Source organism: Scyliorhinus torazame, chromosome 11, assembly GCF_047496885.1.
Source record: "Scyliorhinus torazame isolate Kashiwa2021f chromosome 11, sScyTor2.1, whole genome shotgun sequence".
In the NCBI taxonomy this organism is placed as follows: domain Eukaryota; kingdom Metazoa; phylum Chordata; class Chondrichthyes; order Carcharhiniformes; family Scyliorhinidae; genus Scyliorhinus; species Scyliorhinus torazame.
The window spans coordinates 3,040,194-3,066,600 of NC_092717.1; the positions used below are offsets into that span (position 1 = coordinate 3,040,194).

At 48.7% G+C, this 26,407-nt stretch overlaps 1 protein-coding gene across 3 annotated transcripts in view; it reads right to left on the minus strand.

The window, feature by feature from the left end:
* dpy19l1l (dpy-19-like 1, like (H. sapiens)) overlaps window positions 1-23,699 on the minus strand; it is a 105,469-nt gene extending 81,770 nt beyond the window's left edge. The window contains exons 1-6 of one of the 3 annotated variants that reach the window (XM_072466855.1): window positions 23,327-23,699; window positions 21,777-21,801; window positions 12,023-12,110; window positions 10,378-10,519; window positions 9,633-9,749; window positions 9,448-9,541 (exon numbers count right to left, since the gene is read on the minus strand). In XM_072466855.1, the coding sequence (XP_072322956.1) occupies window positions 9,448-9,541; window positions 9,633-9,749; window positions 10,378-10,519; window positions 12,023-12,110; window positions 21,777-21,801; window positions 23,327-23,570 (710 nt within the window). In that variant the 5' untranslated portion in view covers window positions 23,571-23,699. Of the gene's footprint in view, window positions 1-9,447; window positions 9,542-9,632; window positions 9,750-10,377; window positions 10,520-12,022; window positions 12,111-19,863; window positions 19,997-21,776; window positions 21,802-23,326 lie in introns of those variants that run through there. The other 2 variants (XM_072466856.1, XM_072466857.1) reach the window with 2 other exon arrangements.
* Window positions 23,700-26,407: the final 2,708 nt, after the last annotated feature.

Here is a 26,407-nt window from a genome sequence, read left to right on the forward strand (position 1 = left end):
CTTTTCTAAGAAATCACCTGACCAGTATGACACTGGAGGGGGAAGAGCTGGTCACTTTAATTGATGGGGGGAAAACTGATAAAAAGCAAAGGCTAGTAGTGACTTACTGGGAATCACATGACCGAGGCAAGCTTCAAGTTTTGAACCTGTTGCTTTGAATTTGTGTGTTTTTTGAGTTCAGTTGGGACTGAACTGAAAAGTAAAAAGCTGCCCAGCTCTGCCTCCTGCCTTTCCTGAAATTCCGTGCAGATATCGACTTGTACACAGAGAATCCTCATCTGAGCATAACCTATCTGTATTTGGAAACCTGCAAAGCTGAGACCACAAGAATTGACCCAGCTCTATATTCGCCTCCATGCTGAAACTCTGTTAGAGAGAACCTCCAGGCATCTACTGGGACCGGCAGCTCACCTTCACATAAGGGAGCTCCAGATCAACAGCGTTGAACTTCTAATAACTTTATTTTTTTCTTAGAGTATTTTTTTTAACCTCCGCAGAGACTACTTAGGCGTCCTTTGTCTGAGTGTTTGTGTGCATGCTCTGGAATTTTTAAGAAGAAATAGTTACACTTCCAGATTACAATTATGTGTACAACTTAGGTAGCACAGTAGCACAGTGGTTAGCACTGCTGCTTCACAGCACCAGGGTCCCAGGTTTGATTCCCCGCTGGGTCACTGTCTGTGCGGAGTCTGCACGTTCTCCCCGTGTGTGCGTGAGTTTCCTCCGGGTGCTCCGGTTTCCTCCCACAGTCCAAAAACATGCAGATTAGGTGGATTGGCCATGCTAAATTGCCCTTGATGTCCAAAAAGGTTAGGAGGGGTTATTGGGATATGGTGGAAGTGAGGGCTTAAGTGGGTTGGTGCAGACTCGATGGGCCGAATGGTCTCCTTCTGCACTGTATGTCCTATGTAATACTATGTAACTTTTTGCTAACTTGTCAAAAATCATTTTTGTTTTATAATAAATCATTGAGTTTATTGAAAGAAGCCTGGTTAAAGTCTCTTTATTCTGGGTCTAAAAGTAGGGAAGGTAAATAATTGGCCATTTTGGTGAGTGAATCAAACTTTTAAACTAATACATGACCTGTGGGGTAGTGGGGTGAGATAAACTGTGCTCCCCTCCCATCCCGGTCATAATATTTGGTACAGATGTTTCTTCTGAATTCCTCATTGGATTTCTTGGTGACTATCTTATATTGAAGGCCTCCAGTTATACTCTTCCCCACAAGGGGCAACATTCTCTCTGGTTGAGTGATGAATGTTGGCCAAGGCACTGGGGAGATCTCCCTTGTCCTTGAGGTTTATGAGCAGCAGAGGAAGTGGTCATTCATTCATTGGCTGTTTGGGTGACATGGTTCTACATGACTGGCTGCATTTTCCTATAGTGGCTAAAACACAATTCACTTGCTGTGAAATACCTTGGGTCACTCAGAAGACATGAACACATTATATAAATGTACGTTGCTCTTCATCCTTTGTGTCTGAATAAAGTAACTCAGCAAAACTGAAAGTATTCAAGTTAAGGCTGCTCCCCTCTCAGTCTAATGCCAGCCATTACATGCACCATATTCTATTTTCTCAATGACTGGCCTTTCACAATATGTGCCAGGGCTTCTTGCTCAGCCACCCAAACACCTTCTCTCCTGTCAGGCAATAGACAATATAGACAAAAGTGAATGTATTTAAAAATAAACCCCTGGAAGATTATCAGTCGGAGGGGAGGCAATACCACTGGAACCCCTCCCCTTCAATCCAGTGCATCTGGTGTGAAATGACAGTTCTCAAATATAACATTGAAAATTAACGCTTTGACAGAAACAACTATTACAAAGTTACTATCATTAATAATGAATTGAACAGAAGGTATAGGCTTTATGAATATCATACATGAGTATTTCAAACACAAAATTACAGTACACACTGGGGCTTTCAACCCTCGATACACAAAACACGACATCCAGTTTAAAGGGGAAAAGCTACTTTCAATTCTCTCGAGAAACACAAGTGCTATACGTTAGTTCAGTATGTGTTATAGTGCCAGATTTGTCCAATCGGAGTGTCCTATGGTAGAGTTGAGCACATCATCCTGTGCTGTTCAATTCACTTCATATTAAATCACTGCACACAATTTAAACCAGAAACCTGTTTCTTTACTGCACTGATGTCAAGAAATATATCGGCAGACTGACCAGGACTAAAACACAAACCCCATTCAAGAAAATCAACCCGATTTTTGTACAGTCTTTCCTTTGTTCGTTCACCTCGCAGCAAAGACATGTTTACACTTTGCACTGATTAACTTCCCCCACAGAGCCACCTGTCAGCCTGCAGCCCAACATTCCTACAGTCAATACCAACACTTCAAATAATCTTCCTTTGGTTCAGGAAGGTCATGTGGCACTATTGACGTAATCCAGAGTATCCAGGCAAATATTCACCTACCAACACTATCGCTAACAAACTATCTGACCAAGTACCACATATTGCTGCTTGCGTGATCTTGCTGTGTGCAAACTGGCTGCTGCATTTCCCACATTAAAACAGTAATCACACTTCAAAAATACCTCATTGGTTGTAAAGTGATGGGATGCTCAAAGTTGTTCCTTTTATGAGTTAAGGGTAGAACCGAGACCTGGGTGGATTCCCTGCCCAGCCCGCGGGGGTCTGCCACTGGCCAGCGACGAGTCCAGAAGGTCTGACCTTGTCAACGGGGTTTCCCGTTGAATGCACCCCTGTCCCAGGAAATCCGGAATGCATCCCGCATTGCCAGGAAATCCGGAATGCATCCCTCACTGCCAGGAAATCCGGAATGCACCCCTCACTGCCAGGAAATCCGGAATGCCCCCCAGACTGCCAGGAAATCCGGAATGCCCCCCAGACTGCCAGGAAATCCGGAATGCCCCCCAGACTGCCAGGAAATCCGGAATGCCCCCCAGACTGCCAGGAAATCCAGGATGCACCCCGGACTGCCAGGAAATCCGGAATGCACCCCTCACTGCCAGGAAATCCGGAATGCACCCCTCACTGCCAGGAATCCGGAATGCACCCCTCACTGCCAGGAAATCCGCAATGGGAGCTCGTCGGCGGCGGGATTGGGCAGAATATTCTGATATTCTGCCTTAATCTCTGCAACTCACATGCTGCCGAAGGCATGATGTGAATGTGAACTATTTGAAGGTATTCACATTGGAGGTTGTACCAAGGCACCACGAGCCTTTCAGTTTTGAGAATCGTCTCATCACAAAGGAGGATTCTGTCTTCAAGTCTTTACGTTCAACTCTATTCAATACTGATATAAAGGATGGATTTTTAATTTTAAAAAATTCATTTATGGGATGTGGGAGTCGCTGGTTATGCCGGCAGTTACTGCTCTTCTCTAGTTGCCTTTCAGAAGGTGGTGGTGAGCTGCCTTCCTGAACCGCTGCAGGCCTTGAGATGTAGGTACACCCACTGTGCTGTTAAGGAGGGAGTTCCAGGGTGTTGCCCCAGTGATAGTGAAGGAACGGCGATATATTTCCAAGCCAGGGTGGTGAGTGACTTCGAGGGGAACCTCCAGGTGGTGGGGTTCCCAGGTATCTGCTGCACCCGTCCTTCTAGATGGTAGTGGTTGTGGGTTTGGAAGATGCTGTCTAAGGAACCTTGGTGAGTTACCATAGTGAATCTTGTAGATGGTACACATGGCTGCCAGTGTTCGTCGGTGGAGGAGGGTTTGAATGTTTGTGTGGAAGGGGGAAATCAATCAAGCCCCTGCTCTGGTAGCCACAGTATTAATGTGGCCGGGTCCAGTTCAGTTTCTGATCTATGGTGACCCCCCAGGATGTTGATTGTGGGGGATTTAGCGATGGTAATGCCATTGAACGTCAAGGGGTGGCGGTTAGATCCTCTCTTGTAGGAGATGGTCATTGTTAGGCACTTGCGAATGTAACTTGCCACTTAAGACCATAAGACATAGGAGCGGAAGTAAGGCCATTCGGCCCATCATGTCCACTCCACCATTCAATCATGGCTGATTTCAACTCCATTTACCCGCTCTCTCTCCATAGCCCTTAATTCCTCGAGAAATCAAGAATTTATCAACTTCTGTCTTAAAGACACTCAACGTCCCGGCCTCCACCGCCCTCTGTGGCAATGAATTCCACAGACCCACCACTCTCTGGCTCTTGCCAGCCCAAGCCTGAATATTGTCCAGGTCTTACTGCATTTGGACACGGACTGCTTCATTATCTGAGGAGTTGCGAATAACATTGTGCAGTCATCCCCACTTCTGACCCTATGATGGGAGGCAGGTCATTGATGCAGCTGAAGATGGTTGGCACTACCCTGAGGAACTCCTGCAGTGATGTCCTGGAGCTGAGATGACTGACCTCCAACAACCACAACCATCTTCCTTTGTACCAGGTAGGACTCCAGCCAATGGACAGTTTTCCCCAATTCCCATTGACTCCAGTTTAACGAGGGGCTCCTTGATGCCATACTCGGTCAAATGCTGCCTTGATGTCAAGGGCAGTCGCTCTCACCTCACCTCTGGCATTCAGCTCTTTTGTCCATCTTTGAACCAAAACTGGAATGAGGTCAGGAGCGTGATCCTGGCAGAACCCAAACTGAGCATCCATGAGCAGGTTATTGCTGAGTAAGTGCCGTTTGATAGCACTGTTGATGTCTTCTTCCATCACTTTGCTGATGATGGGGAGTAGACTGATAGGCTGGTAATTGGCTGGGTTGGATTTGTCCTGTTTCTTGTGTACTGGACACACCCGGGCAATTTTCCACATTGCCGGGTAGATGCCAGTGTTGCAGCTGTACTGGAACAGCTTGGCTAGGGGTGTGGCAAGTTTTGGAGCACAAGCACTATTGCCGGGATATTGTCAGAGCCCATAGCATTTGCAGTACCCAGTGCATTTAGCAGTTTCTTGATCTCACGTGGAGTGAATCGTATTGGCTGCGGACTGACATCTGTGATGCTGGGGACCTCCGGAGGAGACCGAGATGGATCATCCACTCGGCACTTCTGGCTGAAGATTGTTGCGAATGCTTCAGCCTTGTCTTTTGCACTGATGTGCTGGGCTCCTCCATCATGGAGGATGGGGATATTTATGGAGCCTCCTCCTCCAGTGAGTTGTTTAATTGTCCACCACCATTCACAGCTGGATGTGGCAGGACTACAGAGCTTAGATCTGATGTGCTGGTTGTGAAATCACTGAGCTCTGTCTATTACTTGCTGCTTATGCTGTTTGGCACACAAGTAGTCCTGTGTTGTAGCTTCACCAGGTTAACACCTCATTTTTCGGTTGAGGTTGCAGACTGTGGTTGAATACAATTCTGCTGCTGCTGATGGCCCACAGTGCTCATGGATGTCCAGTCTTGAGTTGCTAGATCTGTTTGAAGTCTGCCCCATTTATCACGGCGGTAGTGCTACACAAAACGATGGAGGGTATCCTCAATGTGAAGATGGGTCTTTGCCTCCACAAGGACTGTGCGGTGATCACTCCGACCGATACTGTCATGGACAGATGCACCTGCAGCAGGCAGGTTTGTGAGGATGAGGTCAAGTTTGTTTTTCCCTCTTGTTGGTTCCGTCACCACCTGCTGTAGTCCCAGTCTAGCAGCTATGTCCTTTAGGACCTGGCCAGCTTGGTCTGTGGTGGTACTACTGAGCCACTCTTGGTGTTAGGCATTGAAGTCCCCCCCACCCAGAGCATATTCTGCCCCCTTGCCACCCTGTGCTTCCTCCATGTGGTGTTCAACATGGAGGAGTACTGATTCATCAGCTGATGGTGGCCGGTATGTGGTTATCAGCAGGAGGTTTCCTTATCCATGTTTAACCTGAAGCCATGAGACTTCATGGGGTCCAGAGTCGATGTTGAGGACTCCCAGGGCACCTCCCATCCGACTGTATACCACTGTGCCAGCACCTCTGCTGGGTCTGTCCTGGTGAGACAGTACATACCCAGGAATGGTGATATTGGTGTCTGGGACATTGTCCGTAAGGTATGATTCTGTGAGTATGACTATGCAGGCTGTTGCTTGGCTAGTCTGTGAGACAGCTCTCCCAACTTTGGGACAAGCCCCCAGATGTTAGTCAGGAGGACTTTGCAGGGTCAGCAGCGCTGGGGTTGCCATTGTCTTTTCCAATGCCTGGATCGATGCTGGGTGGTCCGTCCACCTTCATTCCTTTTTTTGTGTTTTCGTAGTGGTTGAACAGAGTGCCTTGCTAGGCCATTTCAGAGGGCATTTCAGAGTCAACCACATTGCTGTGGCTCTGGAGTCAAATATAGGCCAGACCGGGTAAGGACGGCAGATTTCCTTCCCTCAACGACATTAGCGAACCAGATGGGTTTTTACAATAGACAATGGTTACATGGTCGTCATTAGACTTCCAATATCAGATATTGTATTGAGTTTCAGGTCCCCAGGTCATTATCCTGTGGCTCTGGATTACTAGTCCAGCGACAATACCACTATGTCACCCCTTCCCCGCAGCCTGGAAACTTCTCTTCTACTTGTGGGTGGAGGTAGAGTATGGGAAGGATAGAGAAACAGTAGTTAAATTACATTTAAATTACTCATAACTTTGTAATAATTGTTTCCAACACAGCGTTAATTTACAATGTTATATTTGTGAAGTGTCATTTCACACACCAGATGCACTGGATTGAAGGGGAGGAGCTCCTCCGACTGATAATCTTCCAGGGTTTTATTTTTTTAATAAACATACAATTGTATCAGGGTATTATAAATCTATAAAGAACAAGCTGCCAATCCAATCTGAGAAGGTCAGCAGTTCAGGAAGTAGCAGGGTGAGATCCGGCTTCAGTCACTGAATAATAATTAACTCTCAGCAGGTCCAAAAAATCCTGCTGCTTCTCTCTGTCCAGCTCAGTAAATTACTCCACACTTCATCTCTCGGAAGTAACCAGAGTACTGGGGGAGGAGGGAGCTGTTCCGATGGGACCATTTTAAAAGGGCTGGGGGGGGGGGGGGGATTAGAAAAGCAAAGTTAAAGGAGAAGGTGAAAGTGCAGGCTAACGATGAGCACTTTAACAAGTTAAAGGGGCCGTGGGCTCAGGAGAGGTTAGCAAAGTTTCCAGAACACGTAACAGAACAGAAAGTAAACAAAGTGGCAGGAATCCAACTTCAGGCAGAGCAAAAAAAAGGACAACTCTGAAAAGGGGGGCAGTCATGCAGGACTGAGGGTGTTGTACCTAAATGCGCACACAAGGTAAATTAGCTTGTTGCACAAGTTGAAATTGGCCAGTACGATGTTGTGGGCATCAGTGGCTGCAAGGAGATCAGGGCTGGGATCTAAATATGCAAGGGTATGTGTCCTATCGAAAGGACAGTTGGAAAGAAATGAACTTAAATCGATAGTAAGGAGCGATATAGGGTTGGAAGGCATAGAATCTATGTGGGTAGAGTTGGGTAGAGTTGAATGGGGTAAAATGACCCTGATGGGAGTGATGTACAGGCCCCCCGAGAAATCAGGGTGTGAGGCAGAAAATAAATCTGGAGATAGAAAAGGCATGTAAAAAAGGCAATATTACAATAATCATGAGGGAATTAAATATGCAGGTGGACTGGGAAAATCAGGTTGGTAGTGGATCCCAAGAAAAGGAATTTGTGGAATGTCTACAAGATGGTTTTTTGGAGCAGCTCGAGTCCCACAGGCTGTAGAGTCCACTAGGGAATGGAAATTCTGGATTTGGTGATGTGTAATGTGGCAGACTTGATTAGGGGCAGTGACCACAATATGATAGAATTTACCCTGCAGTTAGAGAGGGAGAAGCTGCAATCAGATGTAACGGTATTACAATTGGAATAAGGGTAACTACAAAGACATGAGGGAGGAGCTGGCCAGAGTTGATTGGAAAAGGAGCCTAGCAGGGACGACAGTGGAACAGGAACAGCAATGGCAGGAGTTTTGGGGGTTATTCGGGAGGCACAACAGAAATTCATCCCATGGAGTAGGAAATATGTTAAGTGGAGGACAAGGCATCCATGATTGACGAGGGATGTCAAGGACAGCATAAAAACAAAGGAAAAAACATACAATATGGCGAGGACTAGTGGGAAGCCAGGGGATTGGGAAGCCTTTAAAAGCAAGCAGAGGACAACTTAAAAAAGCATAAGGGGGAATAAGATGAAAAATTAGTGTAAGCTAGCAATATAAAAGAAGATTGCAAGAGTTTTTTTCGATATATAAAAGTTAAGAGAGGCAAGGATGGACACTGGACCACTGGAAAATGAAGCTGGAGAAGTAGCATTAGAAATGGCAGAGGAACTGAATAGGTACTTTGCATTAGTCTTCACAGTGGAAGACACCAGAACTTCAAGAGTGTCAGGGGGCAGGTGAGTGTAATGGCCATCACTGAGGAGAAGGTTCTGTGGAAACTGAAAGGTGTGAAGGTGGATAAATCACCCGGACCGGATGGATTACACCCCAGGGTTCTAAAGGAGACAGCTGAGGAGACTCTGGAGGTATTGGGTGATCTTTCAGGAATCGCTGGAGACAGGGAGGGTCCAACCAGATGGGTTTTTACAACAATCAACAATGGTTTCATTGGTCATCATTAGACTTTTAATTAGATAAGTACTTCAGATAGAAAGATTTTCAGGGCTGTGGGACCACAGTCATGGAGTATATGATTACCAGATTCCTCGTACTGGATCAGAGTGAAAAGCAGACTGAAGAGACATGCTCAAGAGCCTTAGACAAGGAGGGAAGATTGGTGAATGCATGCTGGTGGAGGTTTATAGGTACATTTCTTGAGGAAACTATGATCATGGAAGTTTTAACAGGGAGTGAAATAGTGCCTAAACTGAGTAAGCTATTGACAATATCAGCAAGCATTGGTGCCATGAACAATAGTCAAGTGTGTATGAGCTGGGCGGTGTGTCAGTCAATGAAACTGGAGACGGGAAGCAACCATCAAGGAAAGATAAATGAGTCATGGGTTGTTTTATGCTTGGAATGACTTTGGAGTAAGAGCGGAGATTTGACCAAGGACAGGAGGACAGGAATACTAGTTATGATTCAAACAAATTTCACAGTAAGTAAGAAAACCAATTATGTAGAAGTCTGCAGCCAGACTGGAGACTGACTGTATTAACACATATTGCCAAGAGATATGCGACTTCACCTAGATTCAAACTAATGCAACCTCCAGGACCCAATTTACAAAAGGCAACAAATGTATTCACTGTGCCTTAAGTGCCTATATTTATTAATAAGAATTTCTATAAAGCTTCACAAAGACAATAAGAGCCTATCTCAAATTCAGTCATTAAAATCCATTTGGCTCAGAAGCCCCCTAGGTATTGGTTATTAAGTGAGTTGCCCCAACACAAGTCTTGCAGTGAAAACATTAGGCTCCAGCAGAAAAACAAAATTTCAATCCCACCTCCCAGACATCATGTTCATTTGTTAATGACACTGCATATATCCTCTTACCTCAAGTATGTTCCGTAGAGGAAAAACACAGACATCATGAGCCCATTTAAAATAAAAACAAATGTAACGTAAAAGTAGGCAGGGTCTCCCATTCCTGTCAAACAAAAAGAAACACATTTAAGTTCACTACCTGCAGAAATATTTAAAAGCGGGGAATAAAAAATACCAAAAAATGAAGAACTTGCCTTCACAACTCTCCACGGGGCTAAAGCCCTTCCCTCGGTCCACACGCCAGCAGATTTTAGTTGAAATGCCAAGAAAGTCTGCAACAGCGATGTAAATGCGATACCAGCTGCCCAGTACTACCTAGTCAGTAAAGAGGTCAGATTGTCCATTATACAAGTAGCAATTTTAAACTAAACACCGCACTTCATGTTGCTACCATTCAAAGCATATCTGAGACACTCGTCCTTTAACTAATAAATCCCCAATTATGATGCTATCACCCAGAAATAGAATTCTGACATTTAGTTTTAAACACACAATAGTAATTATTGAACCAATAATATGGTTGTCAGCATCATCTCAACAATACTTCTTTTCCCCAATCACACTGAAATGCGTGACCATTTGTAGTAATCCCAACTCAGTCAGAATGTTGTGGGGTTGCACCATCGCCAGGATCTAGCACGGAAGCCAGCTTGATACTGCAGTCCTTGGATATCAGTGAAGACAAGGACAAAGGGTGTACAAGATATAGCACAAGTGGAGTTCTGAATGAGTTAAGAGTTTGTGTAGAGTGGATGGTGAGGCTGAGGAGAGCAGGGAAAGAGGACAACACAGGAGAATGCTAAAGAATTCCCGAATCTCCTCACCATTCAGTTCACATTTTGCCCATTTAAACAATTATCCTGCTAAATAAACAGGAGTGCAATGTAATGTTGGCCCTGGTTTGAAGCCAGATGTCAAACACAGAATCCAGGGAAAAACCTACCTCTGGATATAGATTGAATCGCTTCAAGGTGTTGATAACCAAAGGATATTCAGTCAGGCGATCATTCATTATGTAACTTAAACCTTCACAGTATGAAGGTGCTTCAATGATGGTCTTAAAGAAAGAATAATACAATCCCTAAAAACAGCAAAAATATTTAGAAGCATTACATGACGAAGGCAGACTTTAATCACAAACAAACAGAAATACCAACGCATTTCCCAGCCCATTCCACCATAATTCTATGGAAAACTCGCCTACTACACTACACACTTTTCAATTCTGTGATTGTTTCCTGACAATGTTGTTTCATGGCCCTCCCTTGCTGCATTTCAGCTTCTGCTTTACAAGTTGATGGATTGCAAAACGTCAATTTGATTTTATTTATTTATTTTAAATCACAGTTTAATTTGGTTTTGTTTCCCAATATGAACAGATTTAATTACTTAAATAACTGACAATGAATGACCTCTGTACAGGAAAGTTAGACAGACATACCTTAAACACATCCCTCCAAACTGCCACCAACATCGGCGCTATCACCTCTTGTTCAGTTTCAACAGATGTTTGCTCATTATAGCCAGAATTTCACATCACAGCACTTAACAGCTGGATTTTACTGCTCTTGGTTCTTCTACCATTGCCCACACAGGTCACCAAAAACCTAATGACCCTAAACATTTCCAGCTTTTCTCATGTCTCTAACCTTCCCCAGTTTATGTTCTTTCACACATTCTTCCATGGCATCCACCGGGACAGGGAATTAATTCCAACACTAGCTGATTAGAAATGCCAGCAGCAATTTTTACTGAGTGGGTAACACTGAAGCAAACTGCCTCCATTTTCATGGACTAATAGAGATGGGGTTGAAGAGGAGAACACGGAATTCCAATATGGAGTGCAGCGATTCACAATAAGGCTGTGCACAGCACAGATTTTTTGTTTATTCATTCATGGGATGTGGGTGTTGCTGGCAATCCCTAATTGCCCTCTTGAACTGCTGGAATCCATGCATTGTAGAAACACCTGCAGTGCTGTTAGGGAGGGAGTGCCAGGATTTTGAACTAGCGACAGCTAAGGAATGGCGATATAATTCCAATGCCCGGATGGCGTGCGACTTGGAGGGGAACTTGCAAGTGGTATCGTTCCCATGTGTCTGCTGCCCTCATTCTAGGTGGCAGAGGTAACGTCACGGTAGTCAATTCAGCCTTACTGTTGTGGGCAGGTGCAGAGCACAGTTAAGGGAAAGGAACAGCAGAAATGTAGATGATAAGTTTACCGCTATTGTAACTATAACAAATAACATCAGATCACAGAAATCTTTTAATCTCCTTCAAAATGCAACCTTCATTAAGAGGGCAAAATTATTTTTCATAACCTCCCGTTTTCACAATGAGCACAATTCACCTGCATCCGTTGCCTGAAAGCGATGGGGATTTTCGGGCTCAGAAAGCCATTCCCCTTACAGAAACCCAATGCAAATTAACAGACCAATGGGGATTAGAAATTGTGTCCGTTGATAAATTCCAATTTCGATGTCCGGTGACCTAACATCTTGGCTGTCTGATCTGGCTGGATGATGTCAGCTAGGCTTAGCTATACCGTGGACTCGGAGGGTCATCACTAATACATACTGCTTACCATCTCAGTGCGAAAAGCCATTTCCCTTTCTAGTGTTGAAAGGTGAGAGAAGTGTCGATTATTTTCAAAAAGACTCGATATATGGTACCTAAGGTAAATCAGAGCAAAATTAGAATGTTTGGAACTTTGCTCCCATAGTTGAGAAAAGCTGCTGATTTACTGGACACAGGTTATCACTGGCATGGTGGTTAACATTAGGAATAGGAGCTGGGCTCGACCATACTGCCCCTCAACCTGCTCCATCATTCAATAAGGTCACAGCTAAACCTCTACCTTATTTCCACTTTATACCCTTTCCCCAAAGCCTTTCATTCAGTTAGATTCCTAAAGTTTTCAATCTCTGCCATGAATATACGCAATGACTGAGCAGCCGTTGGAATAGAGAATGCCAAAGATTATTTTTAAAATATTTCTATTCCTTCCTTTTTCACTTTTATCATATTTACAACAAATTAACAATAACAAATCCAATGGCAATCCCCTAGCCAACAATCCTCTCATCCCACCCACCCTCAAACAGCTCCCAACATTTCAAATACAAATCACCAATGAAAAAGAATCATCATTAATTTATACATTCCAACCCCAGATCCCCCCCCGCCACGCCGAGGCACCTCCACCCCAACAGGACCCGCCTTCGGGCAATCAGCGAGGCGAAGGCTAAGGCATCGGCCTCCACACCCGCTACCAACCCCGGACAATCTGACACCCCAAATATGGCTTCTAGGGGATTTGATTAGAGTGCTACGTGCACGACCTTTGCTATTACCCTAAAGACCTCCCTCCAATACCCCTCCAGTTATGGGCAGGACCAAAACATATGAACGTTGTTTGCGTGTCCCCCCCCACCCCCAACAGCGTTCACAAACATCCTCCACCCCCTCAAAAAGTCGGCTCATCCTTGCTCTTGCCCCATACACCATCTTCAACTGTGATGCCAAAGATTCAATGCTCAGTGAAGAGCTTTCCCTTATTCAGTCCGAAATGGCTGACCCCATATCCCAAATAGAGTTCTAGTTATTAGCCTCTCTAGGCAGGGGAAAGTAGCCTTTCAATGTCTACTCTGTCAATCCCTCTAAGAATTGTATACTTTACTGGGTAAACAGCTTTCTAACAATATATGAATGTCTTCAATTTCCCACTGCTGGAAGATCAATTATAAGGAGCAGCAAAAAAAGACACTAGTCAATAAGATAATTCAATGCAAATTAATTGCAGTAAGACCACAGGATTTGATGTGCACCTAGGCCCTGAGGAAATGCTTAAATTAATGGATTTTTATTTTCCAGAAACACAACACAGACAAAACAAGCTCAGATAAAAAATGCTCTGAAGCCACTTGATCTAATCCTTTCAGAGGACAAGTTTAATATCTTCCCCATACAGCGCAGACTATTTTCCAACAGCCAACCAGAGTTATCCCACCTGGCAACCTGTTACCACACAACGTGGAATAAAAATCCTCCAGCCTGACCTCTCTTCAAAATTTGGTTTTCAAATCAGGTTATGGTTCTCTTTTGTTCGCTGTTCTTGTTATTCCTCAAAACAATAACTAGAGCAGAATAGCTCATCTTTATCGCACTGTGGGATCTTGTCATATGGAAATTAGCTGCCACATTTCCTACACTGCAGCAGTGACTAAACGGCAAAAAGTACTTAATTGGCCGTGGAATACTTTTGAAAATCCTGGCATCATGGAAGACACTGCACAAATTCAAATCATTATTTTTCTTTCACTATTGTCAAACATGGTATGCATTCACAAATTCTTCACTATCACCCTCACAATGAGTACCACATCACTCTTCCGTTATTTCTACGTACACAGAGGAATGGGTTAACATTCAGTCTCTTCCGAACTTGCTACATTACTATTGGGCGGCGAACATGGAGAAGGTGTGGCGATGGTGGGAAGGAGAAGGGGTAGAATGGGTTAGGATGGAGGAGAAATCCAGTACAGAGGAACTGAAGAAGAGGGTAGAGCCCCCGAGAGGAAGTGAGTTTAGATCTACAGGTAAGGAACTTTGCGCGGAAGGTTTGGAAAGAGATCCCCACGTTGCCGAGGTGCACCCTGCTGGCGCGACTGTTGCTTCCAGATGTGGAAGGGGAGGGCAGGATCGGAGACATATACAAGTGGCTGGGGGAACAGGGAGATGAGCAGGTGATGAAGATTAAGGAGACGTGGGAAGGAGAGCTGGGAGATAAACTAGGGAGTATAGAGTGAGGCGCTACGAACGGTAAATGTGACGACCCCGTGCGCGAGGATGAGCATGATCCAATTCAACATGGTACACAGGGTACACATGACGTGGATAAGAATGAGTGGGTCCTTTCAGGGGGTGGCAGACGAGTGTGAGAAGTGTGGACGGGGACCAGCAAATCACGCACATATGTTCTGGGGCTGCAAAACGTTGGAGAGATTGTGGGTGGGTGTGTTTGTGGTGCTAACAAGAATAGTGGGGGTAGCGGTCTGGCTGATGAGCAATGCCATTGGGGGTAGTGGTCTGGATGGTGAGCAATGCCACTGGGGGTAGCGGCCTGGCTGGGTGAGCAATGCCACTGGGGGTAGCGGCCTGGCTGGGTGAGCAATGCCACTGGGGGTAGCGGCCTGGCTGGGTGAGCAATGCCACTGGGGGTAGCGGCCTGGCTGGGTGAGCAATGCCACTGGGGGTAGCGGCCTGGCTGGGTGAGCAATGCCACTGGGGGTAGCGGCCTGGCTGGGTGAGCAATGCCACTGGGGGTAGCGGCCTGGCTGGGTGAGCAATGCCACTGGGGGTAGCGGCCTGGCTGGGTGAGCAATGCCACTGGGGGTAGCGGCCTGGCTGGGTGAGCAATGCCACTGGGGGTAGCGACCTGGCTGGGTGAGCAATGCCACTGGGGGTAGCGGCCTGGCTGGGTGAGCAATGCCACTGGGGGTAGCGACCTGGCTGGGTGAGCAATGCCATTGGGGGTAGCGGCCTGGCTGGGTGAGCAATGCCATTGGGGGTAGCGACCTGGCTGGGTGAGCAATGCCACTGGGGGTAGCGACCTGGCTGGGTGAGCAATGCCACTGGGGGTAGCGACCTGGCTGGGTGAGCAATGCCACTGGGGGTAGTGGTCTGGATGGTGAGCAATGCCATTGGGGGTAGCGACCTGGCTGGGTGAGCAATGCCACTGGGGGTAGCGGCCTGGCTGGGTGAGCAATGCCACTGGGGGTAGCGGCCTGGCTGGGTGAGCAATGCCATTGGGGGTAGCGACCTGGCTGGGTGAGCAATGCCACTGGGGGTAGTGGTCTGGATGGTGAGCAATGCCATTGGGGGTAGCGACCTGGCTGGGTGAGCAATGCCACTGGGGGTAGCGGCCTGGCTGGGTGAGCAATGCCACTGGGGGTAGCGGCCTGGCTGGGTGAGCAATGCCACTGGGGGTAGTGGTCTGGATGGTGAGCAATGCCACTGGGGGTAGCGGCCTGGCTGGGTGAGCAATGCCACTGGGGGTAGCGGTCTGGATGGTGAGCAATGCCACTGGGGGTAGCGGCCTAGCTGGGTGAGCAATGCCACTGGGGGTAGCGGCCAGCCTGGGTGAGCAATGCCACTGGGGGTAGCGGCCTGGCTGGGTGAGCAATGCCACTGGGGGTAGCGGCCTGGCTGGGTGAGCAATGCCACTGGGGGTAGCGGCCTGGCTGGGTGAGCAATGCCACTGGGGGTAGCGGCCTGGCTGGGTGAGCAATGCCACTGGGGGTAGCGGCCTGGCTGCGTGAGCAATGCCACTGGGGGTAGCTGCCTGGCTGGGTGAGCAATGCCACTGGGGGTAGTGGCCTGGCTGGGTGAGCAATGCCACTGGGGGTAGAGGCCTGGCTGGGTGAGCAATGCCACTGGGGGTAGCGGCCTGGCTGGGTGAGCAATGCCACTGGGGGTAGTGGTCTGGCTGGGTGAGCAATGCCACTGGGGGTAGCGGCCTGGCTGGGTGAGCAATGCCACTGGGGGTAGTGGTCTGGCTGGGTGAGCAATGCCACTGGGGGTAGTGATCTGGATGGTGAGCAATGCCACTGGGGGTAGCGGCCTGGCTGGGTGAGCAATGCCACTTGGGGTAGTGGTCTGGATGGTGAGCAATGCCACTGGGGGTAGCCGCCTGGCTGGGTGAGCAATGCCACTGGGGGTAGTGGTCTGGATGGTGAGCAATGCCACTGGGGGTAGTGATCTGGATGGTGAGCAATGCCACTGGGGGTAGCGGCCTGGCTGGGTGAGCAATGCCACTGGGGGTAGTGATCTGGATGGTGAGCAATGCCACTGGGGGTAGCCACCTGGCTGGGTGAGCAATGACACTGGGGGTAGCCGCCTGGCTGGGTGAGCAATGCCACTGGGGGTAGTGGTCTGGATGGTGAGCAATGCCACTGGGGGTAGTGATCTGGATGGTGAGCAATGCCACTGGGGTAGCAGCCTGGCTGGGTGAGCAATGCCACTGGGGGTAGTGATCTGGATGGTGAGCAATGCCACTGGGGGTAGCCACCTGGCTGGGTGATTTATATGAAATTCTTCGGCTGGAAAAAAATCAAATATGAGTTAAGGGGTTCAGCGGAGGGTTTCGAGGCAAGGTGGGGGGTGTTTGTGACTGTGTTTGAGGAGTTGTTCGTCGCCGGGGGGAGGGTATTTCTCATACACCTAATATAGGTAAAAGATAGCCGTTTAAGCGTAAATATTAAGCCCCCGTTTTAAATTAAGGATCAAAAAAACACATTCTGCAAATTCATTTTACATAGTTTTAAAGTAACACCGAAGTCTGATAAAACAAACACTTTTAACTACATTTCTTCAAGTACAAGGGCTGAATTCCATGGCAACGAGGTGACAGGAGTAAAGGCTCTATTGTTCTCATTTCAGGCCACTCGTGATAACAGCCTGAACCACAAGGCTGAAACATTTTAGATTATTGCTGGATTTTTAAAATGGACAGTTTATAAAACATCGAATCAAATATATTTGATTCCAACTTTCTCAAAACATAATTTCATAGAAGCAGCATAATTCACTTTCCTAGATTAAAACAGATTTGATTGCCATTTTGCAAGTCATTGTCCAGCATTGCATGACAAGATAACATGAAGTCTCCATTGTTACAATAGCCAAGCCAGCATAAAACCAGTTTTTTGCTGGCTTTGATAAAGCACAATATCACATTCTTTAACATACACAAGTGTGCAGATACGCAACAAATAGAAGTAATGTTACATATTAAAGATGGACGGCTTGCCGTCAAATCAGATGTGTTTGAGTCTAACCCAAACTAATTAGGATTATATTGGGGTGCGATTAGATGATTTAAGACAGGTATGAAACAATATAACTGAAGAGTTTCGTTCCACCATTTTTTAGGTAGATTGGTAGGGTAGGTTTTGTTGGTAGTTTGTTGGTTTTTGTTTTGTTGGTTTGAAGCTGAAGATTGGCTCTCTCTCTTTTTCAATTCACTGTCTCCCTGTATTCATATTTCATTTTCAGACTTTGACTTTGAAAGTTGTCGAGCGGTTTGCCTAAGCAATATGATTATTCTGAAAGCTTCAAATTGTCTACGAATTGCCTTTTAAATGACTTTCAAATTGTAATCAATAGAAGACAAATAAAACAATTCTTATTTGCACCGGAGAAGTTTTAACTTAAATGTCTACTGAGTTCCAGTAATCGCATAGTGCTGCTGGTAACCGAATGGTAGAAATCCTTCCGGGGGGGGGGGGGGGGGGGGGGGGGAAGAGAGAGAGAGAGAGAGAGAGAGAGAGAGAAAGGGGGGAAATTTGTACAAAGTGCATAGTTGTGTGTTGGAATAAAATACCATTTTGGAAAAAAACCTTGTCTCTTCAACCAGCTGGTATCCCTGTTGCACCATGTGTTACGACAGCCTGGGTTAGCGTGCAGTCATTTCCAGCCCCACTTGACCCGGAGTCACAGCACAATTGAATTAACCAATAATTCTTCAAAAAAATACCTTAAGTCCTTTGGTCCTTGGCTGCCCAATAATTACAGTCACCAGGTGTGTAAATGTAAACACAATTACATTTATAACAATAACTAATGAAATATGCAACATACACTCACACCCTTAAGTATTCGTATCGCACTCCCACCACTCTCTGGGTGAAAAAGCTTTTCCTCACATCCCCTCTAAACCCCTGGTCATTGATCTCTCCACCAAGGCACCTCTCCAGTAGCCAGAGAGGTGCCTTGAAAATTATTTGCTCCCTTGCTTCACTCAGCAACCTGGGATACATTTCATCTGGCGCTGGATATTTGCCTACTTTTAACCCTGCCAGACCACTCAACCTCCTCTCTGTCTATGATCTCTTTAATTTTATTAGTCCTTCTCCCGGATTTCTATACCTGCACCATCCCTCTCACAAGTGAACATTGGCATAAAATGTTCATTTAGAACTCAACCTACATCCTCCGGTTCCGCACACGAATTACCCACTGAATGGACCCGAATCTTTCCCTGGTTATCATTTTACCCTTAATGTTCTTGTAAGACAATTCAGGATTTTCCTTTATTTTACCTGTCAGCGTCCTTTCATATTCCCTTTTTGCTCTCCTAATTTCCTTTTTAAAGTCCCTCTTGCACGTTCTATATACCTCTAGGGTTTCTGCTGTTTTGAGCCCTCAATATCTGCCATATGCCTCCCTTTTTCTCCTTGTTCAATCCTGTATATTCCTCGATGTCCAGGGTTCACTGAATATGTTGACTCCTTTTCCTTGATTGGAACATGTTGGCCCTGTACTCCCCCTATTTCTTTCTTGAATGTGTCCCACTGGTCTGTCACAGATTTACCTGAAAGTGTTTACTCCCAGTGCACTCTGGCCAAATCATATCTGCTCTTATTAAAATTGGCCTTCCTCCAGTTTAGAACTTTGATCTCAGACCCAACCTTGTCCTTTTCCATAACAATCTCGAATCTAACGGAGTTATGGGGCTGGGTTCTCTGTCCCACTGCACCACATTTCTGTTTCACCCTGCCAGCGGGATGCCCCATTGTGCCGGCTGGTCAATGGGGTTTCCCATCGTGGGGCAGCCCCACGCCGTCAGTAAACCCCCGGGCTGCCGGCAAAACAGAGCATCCTGCCGGCGGAGAATCCAGCCCATGATCACTGTCTACAAAATGCTCCCCGAGCATTGCTGAAAATTAAATCCAGGATTGACCCCCTCTCTTGTAGGTCCTTCTTATTGGCTGAATAAGTTCTCCTGGATAACTCCTGGACTTCCACTCCCTCTAAAACTTTCACACTATGACTACCCCAGTTAATGGTGAGGAAGTTGAAATCCCCACTATCAGTCCCCTATTACTTTTACACTTCTCTAAAATTTGCCGGCATATCTGCTCTTCTATTTCTCTTGGACTGTTCGGGGGCCTATAGAAACTGTGGCAATGTGATTGGTTTTGATTTTGAAGTTCTACCAATATGGCTTCAGTTGAAGAGTGTTCTAAAATGTTGCCCTTCCTTGCTGCTGTAATTGATTCCCTGATCAAAATTGCGACACTCCCTCCTCTTTACCTCTTTCCCCATCTTGACTGAAGTTCCTGTATCCTGGAATATTGAGCTGCAATCCTACCCCTCTCTCAACAATGTCTCTGACAGCAATGACATCATACCCCAATGTTTTAATTTGTGCCCTCAATGCATCAGACTCCTTGCATTAAAATAAATACCATCCAATCTTGCCAAACTCCCTTGTAACTTAACTGGTCTAGACATTCTATACCTTCCTGACTCACTTGATGTCTCTTCTAATTTTGGCTGTGCATCTATCCCTGCTGAACCTTCTCCAAGGATCGCAGGCCCCTGCCAAGTTAGTTTAAACCCTCCCCAACAGCACGAGCAAACCTCCTTGTAGCTTTAGAAATACAGCAGTCATGTAGCTTTTCTGGAGAAAATACGGAGGAGAGTGAGCAGTTCCTTGTCTGTGCTCCCGAAGGTCTCTAAGAATCATCCGACCGCGATAGGATCCAAACACCACCTGTTACCAGACAGAATACAGTATTTTGGTCAATTCATTGGCCACTAGCCAATCAATCAAATCTCTCGGATGTGGAAAGGTCAGAGGTCTCTTGTTCAAAACTAGCAGAGTATTCTCTCCTGTAACTTCTGAATTCCTCACTTTTCTCTGTTGCTTGCCTTAAAGACACATGTCCATTAATCATCCATTGATCAAAAATGATAACAGCAAAATAAAAGCAGCACAGTAGCATTGTGGATTGCACAATTGCTTCACGGCTCCAGGGTCCCGGGTTCGATTCCGGCTTGGGTCACTGTCTGTGCGGAGTCTGCACGTCCTCCCCGTGTCTGCGTGGGTTTCCTCCGGGTGCTCCGGTTTCCTCCCACAGTCCAAAGATGGGCAGGTTAGGTGGATTGGCCATGATAAATTGCCCTTAGTGTCCAAAAATTGCCCTTAGTATTGGGTACGGTTACTGGGTTGTGGGAATAGGGTGGAGATGTTGACTTTGGGTAGGGTGCTCTTTCCAGGGGCCGGTGCAGACTCGATGGGCCGGATGGCCTCCTCTGCACTGTAAATTCTATGAAAAGGGGAAATAAGGGAATAAACAGGAAGGACCCGTACCCACGAGATACACAAATGACCCAGGATACGTGTCCGAGATAGAACACAACAGTGTATTTTTCTCCGATAACATTCCCAATGCAGACATCTCAGCCCATTAATGATCTCCTCTGTGGTAAGCATCCTCCATTTGGATCCCCGAGAGTTTAGACTTCTGCCCTGCCTATTCCCAATACAGTATTGGAAGAATGTTCTGGTATTTTGTACTAACGCACTGGTGGGCTCCTTCCAGTTCATTCTCTAAAATAAAAGCAGAATGCTGAGGATGATGGCAATCGGAAATAAAAACAGAAAATGCTGGAAAACTCAGCAGGTCTGGCAGCATCTGTGGAGAGAGAAAGAGTTCATGTTTCCAGAAACAGAGAGCGTTTCCAGCATTTTACTGCTTTCCTTCCAGTTCTCTCTTGGCGTTCCAATCTCTTTTTTGCTCTGCTTCAGTATTATTTTGTACTTCTCCCAATGGTCACTTTCCCTTCTCCATCCACACTTATTAAAAAACAGAATTACCCAATCTCCCTTTCAATTTCCCAGTAGGATGAAACTGTGGCCTGTGATCAATTTGACAGAATACGTCACCAAAGTACAAATAGAGCTTGATTTGTTTAAATTGACATTTCCTACTAAAATGGTACACAACCAGCCATGGGGAAATAAAGCAAATATTAGCACCACTGCACTTAACTATATAACAAATTAACCTGGTCGTTGCTGTGGGAAAATTGGAATATCCATTTAGATCGGATTTACATATCCTAACTCTACTCCCCAACTCAGATAGAAAAATGAGTTGCTGAATTGAAGAGTAGTTTTTCATCATCAGCTGAATGAAGCCATTCCTTTATTATGTTCTGCGCTCTTATCTAAAGCTTGCCATGCGCCAACTATTTCAAAAATATACCCGAGGCTGAGTTAGACCGATTTCTGATCGACACAGCAGTCATAGGGTTACAGGCCCAAATGTGGAGTTAAGGTCATTATCAGATCAGCCATGATCTGATTGAACGGAAAAGACTCCCGAGACCTAAATAATTTTTAATTCTCACTGACAATGGTGGCTACAAATTAACATTAAGTGACTAAAACAAAGAGCAACCCAACTGTTTTTTGAGGCAAAACTCATTGACTGAAAGTCAGTAACTATACAAAAGGTTCAATCGCAAAATGCACACGTAATACTTACCAATGTAAAATTCCTGCGATGATAGCTGTTAAAGAGATCAGTACAAGGTTAAAAATCAAAGTACTTCACATTGTTCCAAATATTTCAGATCCACTCTTTTCCAGCATATACATATCCTCCCATCCATCACCATCCTCCACCCCATCGCCACTCTCTCCTCACTCCCCCTCCATGCACCCAGCCCTCCTCCCTCTATCCCCCCCTCCCTACATTTCTCCCCCCCCATTCCCCTCCTCAAGCATTCCCTCTATTTTCCCACCAGCCTTCCTTCCATTACTCCCCTCCATTTCCCACCTCCGTTCCCCCATCACCATTATGCACCCTCCCCCACCCCCCCTCCATCCCCCCTCACCCTCCCTCCTCCCCCTCACTCTCCTTCCTCCTTCACCCCTCACCCTCCCTCCTCCATCCCCCCCTCACCCTCCCTCCTCCATCCCCCCCTCACCCTCCCTCCTCCATCCCCTCACCCTCCCTCCTCCATCCCCCCTCACCCTGTGGAGAGAGAAAGAGTTCATGTTTCCAGAAACAGAGAGCTTTTCCAGCATTTTACCCTCCCTCCTCCAGCCCCCCCTCCCCCCTCCCTCCATCCCCTCACCCGCCCTCCTCCATCCCCCTCCCCACCATCCCTCCCCCTCCGCACCCTTCCTGCTCACCCCCCTCCCCCTCACCCCCCTTCACCCAGCATCCCCATCCCCCCTCCCCCAGCCTCCCCACCCCCCCTCCCCCAGCCTCCCCCAGCCTCCCCACCCCCCCTCCCCCAGCCTCCCCACCCCCCCTCCCCCAGCCTCCCCACCTCCCCAGCATCCCCACCCCCCTCCCCCAGCCTCCCCCTCACCCCTCACAGACTCCCCCCCCTTACCCAGACTCCCCATCCCCCCCTTACCCAGCCTCCCCATTCCCCCTCCTCACCCAGCCTCCCCATCTCCCCTCCTCACCCAGCCTCCCCATCTCCCCTCCTCACCCAGCCTCCCCATCCCCCCCCAGCCTCCCCATCCCCCCCTCACCCAGCCTCCCCATCCCCCCCTCACCCAGCCTCCCCATCCCTCCCCTCACCCAGCCTCCCCATCCCTCCCCTCACCCAGCCTCCCCATCCCCCCCCTCCCCCAGCCTCCCCATCCCTCCCCTCACCCAGCCTCCCCATCCCCCCATCTCCCCCAGCTTCCCCATCCCCCCTCACCATCCCCCCCAGCCTCCCATCACCCCCAGCCTCCCCATCCCCCCCCTCCCCCAGCCTCCCCATCCCCCCCCTCACCCAGCCGCCCCATCCCCCCCTCACCCAGCCTCCCCCTCCCCTCCCCCAGCCTCCCCCCCCCTCCCCCTCCCCTCTCCCCCCCCCACCCATCCCCCCCCCCTCCCCTCCCCTCCCCCCCCCTCCCCCCTCACCCCCCATCCCCTTCCCCCCCCACCCACCCCCCCCCCACCCCCCATCCCCTTCCCCCCCCACCCACCCCCCCCCACCCCCCTTCCCCCCCATCCCCCCCCCACTACCCCCCCACCCACACTACCCCCCCACCCCCCCACACCCCACAGCCTCCCCCCCTCCCCCTCACCCAGCACGATGGTGGTGCCCAGGCAGCTGAGCGCCGAGTCGCTGAAGCCGAGCGGCCCCCTGATGCCGGCCACCCACTTCCCCGACTGCCCGATGCCGGTGTTCTTGCCCTTCGGGGGGGGGCAGTCCTTGCGGGGCTGCCGCCGCGGGCTGGCCGCTTTGGGCGGGGCCCTGATGCCGGGGGCCGGGCAGCGCTCCCTGTCCTCGGCCGGAGCCGGGGCCCGGCTCCGGGTCTTCACCGCCATGTCCCTCTTTCCGCCTGCTGCCAGCCCGGGGCCCAGCCTGAGCCTCGGGCTCTGAGTGGCGGCTGCAGCCGGGGCTCCGCTCCCTGTACCCGGGGAACAGCCGCCGTCACCACGGCAACATCGTCAACAAGGAGAGCGGAGCGCACAAGAGGAGACCCGGAGCGTGGGCGGGTCCGTCAGACCTCCCAGACCCAGCCAGACCTCCCAGACCCAGCCAGACCTCCCAGACTCCCAGACCTCCCAGACTCCCAGACCTCCCAGACCCAGCCAGACCTCCCAGACTCCCAGACCCAGACCTCCCAGACCCAGACCTCCCAGACCCAGCCAGACCTCCCAGACTCCCAGACCCAGACCTCCCAGACCCAGACCTCCCAGACCCAGCCAGACCTCCCAGACTCCCAGACAGACCTCCCAGACCCAGACCTCCCAGACTCCCAGACCTCCCAGACTCCCAGACCTCCCAGACAGACCTCCCAGACCCAGACCTCCCAGACTCCCAGACCTCCCAGACTCCCAGACAGACCTCCCAGACTCCCAGACCTCCCAGACTCCCAGACCCAGCCAGACCTCCCAGACTCCCAGACAGACCTCCCAGACCCAGACCTCCCAGACAGACCTCCCAGACCCAGACCTCCCAGACTCCCAGACCTCCCAGACTCCCAGACAGACCTCCCAGACTCCCAGACCTCCCAGACTCCCAGACCCAGCCAGACCTCCCAGACTCCCAGACAGACCTCCCAGACCCAGACCTCCCAGACAGACCTCCCAGACCCAGACCTCCCAGACTCCCAGACCTCCCAGACTCCCAGACAGACCTCCCAGACTCCCAGACCTCCCAGACTCCCAGACCCAGCCAGACCTCCCAGACTCCCAGACCTCCCAGACTCCCAGACCCAGACCTCCCAGACCCAGCCAGACCTCCCAGACCCAGACCTCCCAGACCCAGCCAGACCTCCCAGACCCAGACCTCCCAGACCCAGCCAGACCTCCCAGACTCCCAGACCCAGACTGACCTCCCAGACTCCCAAACAGACCTCCCAGACAGACCTCCCAGACAGACCTCCCTGACTGACCTCCCTGACTGACCTCCCGGCCTCCCAGACAGACCTCCCAGCGAAGGAGGCAGAGAATCGCAGAGGCCCCGGAGAATACCGGCTCAGGCCCGCTAATCATTTGCAAACGGTATCGAGTGTACGTGCATTCCGGAACACATTGACGCCGCTGTCGGGGTGATGGAGAATCGCGATTTGGTATCAAATCGACGCCTGCTGCGAGTTTGGCGTTGGAACCGATTCTCCGCCCAATCCCGTTTCCCGATTTTGGTGTCGGCTAACAGAGAATCTCGCCCCAGGTCTTTCCTCACAGCCCTACAGATTTCTCTGCCATGCACTCTTCAATGATGATAACTAATCACTAGGTGGCAGAAAAGCCAAGGTAAAACCATTTTGCTTTCAATTCACTATCACATTCTGGCATGTCTACTCCAGCAAGCGCTTCAAATGATTCTTCTCCGTTGCCAGGGTAGTTGTTTTAATTGCTTTTATTTTATTTTGCCAATACAACATGCACCTGTGTGGAATTACTTCATGGAACTGTCATCATTGGGGTGACTCATTAACTTATTGTTTCGTTCAGGTTTTTTGGGGGGGTGGTTTTAGATTATTGGCTGATGTTTTGATCCTTTAGCGGGATGTTGTCGCTGTTGTGTAGTGTTGCCATGGTGTGATGAACGGTTACTGTAACACTGTCCCCTTGTCATCATGTAAGGTGATGTCCCCTTTAAGACCAGGCTTGGAACCCTGGGGGACTCCGCCTCCGTCTCCGCCCATCTGGGAGCCGTATATAAGGGGCCGCCTTGTGGGCGGCGTAGCTGTTAGTACACATCTCGGCACCAGGCTAGTTCTTAGCTTATTAAAGCCTTCTTTACCGTTTACTCTCTAAGCGTCGTTATTGAGGGTACCGCACATGTTCACACACGGAGCCCCGGGGGGGGGGGAGCTAAGTGGCAGCTGTATTTGACTTCACTTTAGTGATAAAAAGAAGAACAAGACATGACCAATAAACAGCCATGGCCCAGCAGCCTTGGTTACAGCTGACAATCACTGGATTGGCTGACAGGCCTCTGTGTGGCACTGGGCCCCGAGTGAGTGGCCCACCCTGTGATCTCTAACACACAGCACCCTGTCTTCAGTCCAGCACAGAATTACAGCACAGAGCCAGCCACTGCTGGAAGCTGGCACTGAACGCAGGCTCCTGGGGACTGGCACCTTTCACAGGCAGCCCATGGGATCTGAAGAACAGGAAAACTGGAATGATCTCACTTGTTTGATTTGGATTAAGGAGTAACAGCTTTCTTGATGATATGACAGAATCTCAAAGAACAAAGAAATGTACAGCACAGGAACAGGCCCTACGGCCCTCCTAGCCCGCGCCGACCATGCTGCCCGACTAAACTACAATCTTCTACACTTCCTGGGTCCGTATCCTTCTATTCCCATCCTATTCATGTATTTGTCAAGATGCCCCTTAAATGTCACTATCGTCCCTGCTTCCACCACCTCCTCCGGTAGCGAGTTCCAGGCACCCATAACCCTCTGCGTAAAAAACTTGCCTCGTACATCTACTCTAAACCTTGCCCCTCTCACCTTAAACCTATGCCCCCTAGTAATTGACCCCTCTACCCTGGGGAAAAGCCTCTGACTATCCACTCTGTCTATGCCCCTCATAATTTTGTATACCTCTATCAGGTCTCCCCTCAACCTCCTTCGTTCCAGTGAGAACAAACCGAGTTTATTCAACCGCTCCTCATAGCTAATGCCCTCCATACCAGGCAACAT